The sequence below is a fragment of the Pterocles gutturalis genome, unplaced genomic scaffold (assembly GCF_000699245.1).
Source record: "Pterocles gutturalis isolate BGI_N339 unplaced genomic scaffold, ASM69924v1 scaffold12399, whole genome shotgun sequence".
NCBI lineage: Eukaryota > Metazoa > Chordata > Aves > Pterocliformes > Pteroclidae > Pterocles > Pterocles gutturalis.
In genome coordinates, this window is record NW_010133347.1 from 1 (window position 1) to 6,707 (window position 6,707).

At 54.8% G+C, this 6,707-nt stretch overlaps 1 protein-coding gene across 1 annotated transcript; it reads left to right on the forward strand.

Moving 5' to 3' along the window:
- Positions 1-944: 944 nt before the first annotated feature.
- On the forward strand, positions 945-4,085 carry NGB (neuroglobin; the record flags this gene model as incomplete). The annotated part of the gene is made up of 3 exons (XM_010081202.1): positions 945-1,114; positions 2,677-2,796; positions 3,939-4,085. Coding segments are annotated over 3 exons (437 nt in total), but the record flags the coding sequence as incomplete, so codon positions are not given.
- Between the last annotated feature and the right edge of the window lie 2,622 nt (positions 4,086-6,707).

The window sequence follows — 6,707 nt, forward strand, 5'->3', positions numbered from 1 at the left end:
GTTGGTTCCCAGTGTCTGCCCAGCTCGGGGGGTGCGTGGAAAGGACCTCCGCGCTGTTCCTGCCATGGCGCCGCGCAGCCCCTGGCGCCGGGGAGGGGTGCAGGCTCAGGGCAGAGGGAACGGGGTGCCGGGGAAATGGCTGAAACCAACTCCTTGCCTCTCCTAAAGTGATTAACGTCTCTGTTACGGGAAGAGAAAAAGGAAAAAAAAAATCTATTAAAGGTAATTTAAAAAGAACAGTCAAGAGAGTTGATGATCAGCGTCCAGAGCAGGGCGTAGCAGACGGGAGGCAAACCTTGCCGAGTGGGGCTGCGGGCAGCGACAGCAGTGTTTGGGAGTCTCAGTGGAGGGGAGATGCGGTAGTTTAATCTGCAAGATGGAGAGAAGAGAGACTGTTGTGCTTGAATTCCCTGTGGCCTCCATGGACAGCATCAGCTCTTTAGCTCTGCCTGAGTGGCTGCTACTTAGACCCATCTGTGGACCCATCTGACAGCATATGCTGTCGGGGAGGATGAGGGGGCAGAAAATAGGAGCTGGCGATGGTGAGGGGAGTGGGGCATTAGCTGAGTCTGTACATCTCCATCTTGCTCAAGTATGAGAGGCAGCTGCTGGAGTTTGCAGGCCTTCCCTAGATTTCGGAGCTTTGGGGCTCAAGGGGATCATGAAGTGGGAATGGGGAGAGTCAAGACAACAACCAAGACTTTGGGGCGCAGTCCCAGGCTGGGAGGAACTCCAGCGAGCTGGGGCTGGTCCTTAGGTGCAATAAACACATATCAGAGAGCTGGGGCTGTGGGCTAGGGAAATGGAGACTTTTTTGATTATAGGTAACCTGGATTGCCCCAAACCAAGACTTTTCAGAACTTCTGGGTCCTTTGCAGGTGGGGAGGGATGCAGAGGTGGGGCAGTGGGTGTGTTGCTGATGGGGTTATTCCTGGCGTGAGCAGGGACTCTAAATAAAGCTGAGGAAGTGAGAAGACGAGGGTTTCTCTGTTGCTGTTGCAGGTTGTTTGACTTGGACCCTGGCCTGTTGCCCCTTTTCCAGTACAACTGCAAGCAGTTTGCCAGCCCTCAGGAGTGCCTCTCTGCCCCTGAGTTCCTGGATCACATCAGGAAGGTGAGAGAAGGGCTGTGGCATGGCCAGAGTACAGCCTCCCTGGAGGAGGAAGCCCTTAGGCAATGGCCTGGGGCTGTGGGCTGTCTGCCTGGGGAACACATGGGAAATTTCCTCCCCAGATGGTAAATGCAGGGGGTTATGCATGCTAGCAGAAGGTGCTATTGCCAGGACAAAGTGCCCTACCACAGTGGGGAGGGGATGAGGATGTGGGCTGCGGTGGGTAAGAAGCACCATGCTGATTCCCATGCCCTCACCCAAGAGTGGATTGTCTCTTGTGAAAGTTGGAAGCCCCTTCTTCTACTGTGGAAGCGCCTCAGTGAGCTCGCTTCTGTCCAAACAAGGACTGAAGCCCCCTGTTTGGCCACACGCTGCCAAGGAGGTGGCACAGAGCTGGGCAGTGGACCAGGCTCCCATGGACCTGCTACTGTGGAGAAGCTGTTGGTGCAGCTGCAGAGCCAGAAGGCCCATAGCAGCCTTGGATAGCCTTTGGGCGAGTGCTGCAGTATGGATTTGCCTCCCCCCGAAACAGGGAGAGGAGCAGTGCTGATGTCACCTGGAGGAGCTCATGCACGGACAGAATGACACCCAGTGCAGCAGAGACCCTTTGCTGAGCCCTGAAGAGCTGCCATGCTGGGGCAGAGCACCTTGTTTTGCCTTCATAAACTGTTTGACTCCATCTTTAAACCAGTTTGGTGCCTTTCTTGCCTTGTCTTTATTCCTTGTAAAAGGCTGTTTCAGGGCTGTGCTCCTCTGATAGCTGCAAGCTTTTTGTTATTTTCCAGTCTCTGTTTATTGTCAAAGTTAAGTCCATTTTTACTTTTGCTATTATTGCCTTGAGCTGAAATAGCTTTTTGCTCTTGTTGGAGATAATTTCACTGTTGAAATTATAGAGCACAATTCTACCACCTCTTGGCTTTGCCAAGCTAACCATGCCCTGGTTTTAATATCTTCTAATTTGATGCATCTGTTCCCTTCATCCCTCATTAACCCTTCTCTGTCCTGTTTCCATTTGACTCTTCATGCTTCTGGGAGGCCACAGTGCTATGTGCTTTACCAGATCAGGTTTCTTGGCAGTACTATCCACTCCATCTCCTCAAAATATGTTGGCTGAGCTTAGAATTGGAGTTGCCGTATTCACAATTGCACCATCTCGGCAACTTCTAGTTGGCAAGTCTAGTCCTGGCAACTTCCAGGGACCCCCTACAGTTTTCCTGGGGTCCTAAGAGCCGTAATGACCGCATCAGTGTCATTCTGATCTTCACATCTTAGCCCATAACTGCCCTGCTATAGGGCTGTTTTCCCCATCTGGGACAGGGAGGTCAGCAATGCTGCTTCCTGTGGCACCTCTGTCAGTGTCCCATGGAAGGATGTGGTGTGTGCTGCTGACAGCATGCCTTGCTGATGTGACACATGGATCACAGAGCAAAGGAAAGTTCAGAGGGTATCTGCTAGGCTGGAAGGTGGTCAGGCTGAGAAGGGCAAGCAGACGGGTCAGACTCTGTTCCTCTGGGAGGGCAGCAGAACCTTGCTGTTAATGCTATTCCACCTCGCTGCTCCTGCAGGTGATGCTGGTGATTGATGCTGCTGTGAGCCACCTGGAGAACTTGTCCTGCCTGGAAGAGTACCTCTGTAACCTCGGCAAGAAACACCAGGCAGTCGGTGTGAAGGTCGAGTCTTTCTCGGTGAGGCATTCTCTCTTGTCCCACTGCAGCCCTGCCTGCAGCCCTTGATTGTCTGACCCCTCTGCGCCCTCCCGCTGGGTTGAGTTGGCTGGAGAGAAAGCTGGTGGCTTGGGGCAGTCCCCAAGCTGCTGACACCTGCATAGTGATGTTTGCTCCATCAGTGAAACCCTTGCAGTCCCCTCGTTTTCTGCCCTCCTCCAGTAAGCCTAAGGAGAAAGGACAGAGGGGAGCAAGGCATTTCCCCTGTTTGAAGAGGACCATGGTTTAGGGCACTGCAGTCTCTCCTGTGACCCAGGGCTGCAGGCTCAGCCTTTGCCCTGGGCCCTGGATCTCTGCGTCAAATGCTCTGGGCAAACCTCACCGCACCTGGGAAAGGGAGCATCCACTGGGGCGGGGTTGCTGCACCTCAGCCCCAGCTTCCTCTGTGGCAGTAAGACAGGAGCATCCTCCGTATTAAACCCTTGCTTGCTCCTCTCCTGCCATCAAGCATGGACAGAAATGCTGGATAACACAGTGGGGAAGGGCAGGTTGAAGGAAAGGTTTCTAACCAGTGTATGGGTCCCTCCTGATACTGCTGGCTTTGTTCCTCTTCAGAGGGAGCAGGCTCCCCTCTGCTTGGGACAGTGATCCCCACCAGCCCCACGCTCAGCGTGTGGGTGCTCCTGGACAGGGTTGTTTGCAGCTCTGTGAGGAGTAGCACCCTGTGGGGAGGCCTGAGAGGTGTTGAGGCAGGCCCTGAGCATCCAGCCTGGGGTCTGACCCCCTTTCCTCTCACCTGGGGCATTGCTCAGCTCTGCTTAGCTGCTGCTATGCCAGGGGACAGTGCTGGCTACCCGCATCTGGGAGCCACAGAGGACGGACGTGAGCCTGTCCCCTGGTATTACACCGGCAGTGTCAGCCCTGGCTCCCTGCCTGCGCCCCCCAAATCGCCCAGTTTGTGGGTGAGGGCTGGCACAGGCAGGAAAAGGGGATAGTGTGTGCTGGCCCTGGGCCTCCTTTGGACATCCCTGGGTGGGGGTGGCCTGGCCCCACTGGCAGGGGAGCAGCTGCCCTGCAAATGTCCAAAAAGGCAGTGAAGCAAGAGAAGGGGCTGTGTGTCATCCTCTGGTGCTGAGCTTGATGCCTCCCCGTTTGGTTTGCAGACTGTTGGGGAGTCATTGCTGTACATGCTGGAGAAATGCCTTGGCGCTGCCTTCAGCCCTGACATGCGGGAGGCTTGGAGCAAACTCTACGGTGCTGTGGTGAAAGCCATGCGAAGTGGCTGGGAGACCCTCCCAGAAGGGGACTAGATCCTGCCAGCTCTCCCCTTCCCTGAGCACGCAGCGGTCCTGGGCAGGGGGAGCACTCACACCGCGTTCTTTGCCTCTCTCCACCTCTGTCTCTGTGTACCAGCCCATCACCGTCCCCTCCAGTCACACGTGCTTTGGGACTCTCTCAATGATGCTGCCTTGCTTCAACACAGCCACATCTTTGCCTTTGCTAAGGGCTGGCAGGGCACGTCTCTGCAGCAAAGCCTACGAGAGCCGCAGCACAGGTACGTCTCCCTGCCCCAAGTTCCTTTGGGCTTGCTGGAGCACCAGCGCCTGCGTCCCTACCCTGGTTCTTAGCTGGCTCATCTTCCCTCCTTCCTGGTTAGATGACAGCTAGTGTAGGCCTCTCAGGCTTGTTTGCTGAGATCCTGTTTGCCATGCTTGAGACGTGCCAGGGCCGGCACCGCTCACTCCTCACTGTGCCCGGTTTGGCTGCGTAGGCGACGGTGGATTTGGGTCTCTCCAGGGGCAGGGGCAGCAGAGGTGGGAGCTGGCCATGCTCTGCAGCCGTCTTCCCCAAACCTTGTGGTGAGCTTTTCCTCCTCTCCCTTCATCCACTCGTCACTATCGGATGGTTCATCCTGGTGCTCTCTTCTGCCTTGTCTTTCCCCTGGATGGGATCCATGGCTTTTCCTCGTGTCAGGTTGGCCACAACTCTGTGTTTCCTAGGGATGGTTCAAGCAGTGGGGTCACGTGAATCCCGAGGTGAAGGTGCTTTTAGCAGGTCTGGGCTGCCAGCTGAAAGGCTTTGTGTTGGCTTGGCTGGTTGGTTTAGCCTCGGGGTCTTCTGAAATGCAGCAGCAGCAGCGGTGGCTCTTTACTGCTTTGTGTTAAGGAGAATAAAGTAAATACAAGTAAAAGATGTCTTAAAATAAAAATGAAGGTTGTAATCATGTCATGACAACAGCTTCCAGAAATCATCCTGGCTCTTGGCCAGAGGAAGCATAGATGGAATTTCTCTGTTGATGCTGTCAGGACCTGGAGTGCTTCCCAGCTGCACACAGTGCCCATCTGCAGGGCTCCCCACTCTTTAGTAATCCCTCCCAGCCATGCTTCAGACACAGCCACCGTGGAGCGGAGCGAGGCACCCAGTTGGTGCATGCAGGAGTGCTGTGTCAGGACAGGAGTGAGAAGACAGCATCTGTCAGAAGAAATCCCAGGAAATGGCTGAGAGGCAGCACCTGAGGGCTCAGGGAGGGGGAGCTGAACTTCAGCACTTTGAAGAAGAGCTCATCTTTATGGGGAAGTCACTGTGGGACAGGCAGAACCGTGTTTCCAAACATTACTAGCCCCAGGGCAAGGACATGGAACAAGTATTCAGCTACAGGCAGCGCCCTTTTTTGATGGTCCTTCAGGGCAGGAGGAGCCTGATGTTGGGGGCGGAGATGGTTCCTCTTCTAGAGACAGGTTCCTTCTGTACTCAGATGTCCTCCATTCTGCGGCAGGAGAAAGCTGCCTGCTCCTCACAGCTGCAGCTGAGGTCTCCCAGCCCCGTGCTCTGGAGCGGATGATGGCATGCCGTGTGAGATGGGGCTCTGCTGGTGGTGGCCATGGGCTTCCAGCAGACAAGGAGCCCTCCAGCTGCGTTTGGGAGGGGAACTGAGGGGCACTGTGGAACAGGCAGTGAACATCCCCATGGAGGATGCTCACTGTCCTCCCTGTGGCACCAGGCTCTGCTCCTGCAGTCCTGCAGCATGGCTCTCTCCATCATCTGGGTCAGGTGAAGTCTGCCCCATTGTTGTGCCAGGCAGTGAGGGATGGAGGAGCTGGGGCTGTAGGGAGGCACTGGCTGTGACAGCATGGTACGGGGCAGGAGGGTTTGGGAATGGGGACATTCTCTTTGCAACCCTGTTCTGGGGTATCAGCCTTCAGCATGATGGGGGGAACCTGGCTCTGTGCAAGAAGCAGGCAGCTGCGTGATAGGTGGGGTGTGGGTGTTACGGCCCCAAACAATCCCCTCTCCCTCTAGCTTTCCCAGCTCCTTGACTTCTCTTCTGTACCACATTTTGTGTAACTCCCAAGAGAACTGAACTAGTCTGTGTGCCTCTTATATCCACTTGTACTGTTTAATAAAGAACAACAGTGAGTCTTGGCCCTTTTTGTTGCCTTATGTTTATTTTAATATAAAAGGCTCAGCAAGCAAAAAAAAAATAAGGATGACAGAGAGGGGTTTGTTGGTTTCTTGTTGGCTCTAGCTTTGGAGATATTGGTCACAGGGATGCTTGTGTAGTCCGGCTCAACTGCCATGAAGGTTGTTGGGAGCTATTGTGCACTGTAATTGAACGGGTGAGCAGCAGAGGAGCTAGCAAAGGCACCCTGCTGCTGATTGCTCGTTACCCTCCAAGTTTAACAGTCTCTAATGGAACTGGACTTTTAAGCCATCAGCCTAAAAATCCCTTTTTGGTTGCTCAGCTGCTGCTTTTTTTCTGTGAGATGACATCAGCTCACCCACTGCTGGTCACCCACTGCTGGTCACCTGCTGCTGGTTGCCTGCAGCAGCAGGGCACAGCCTTGCAGCAAACTCCTGCCCGGCTCCATGTGGCAGCTCCCCTGCCAGCTGGACTGCAGAGCTGCCCTGGCAGCCCTGCATCAGGGAGCGGC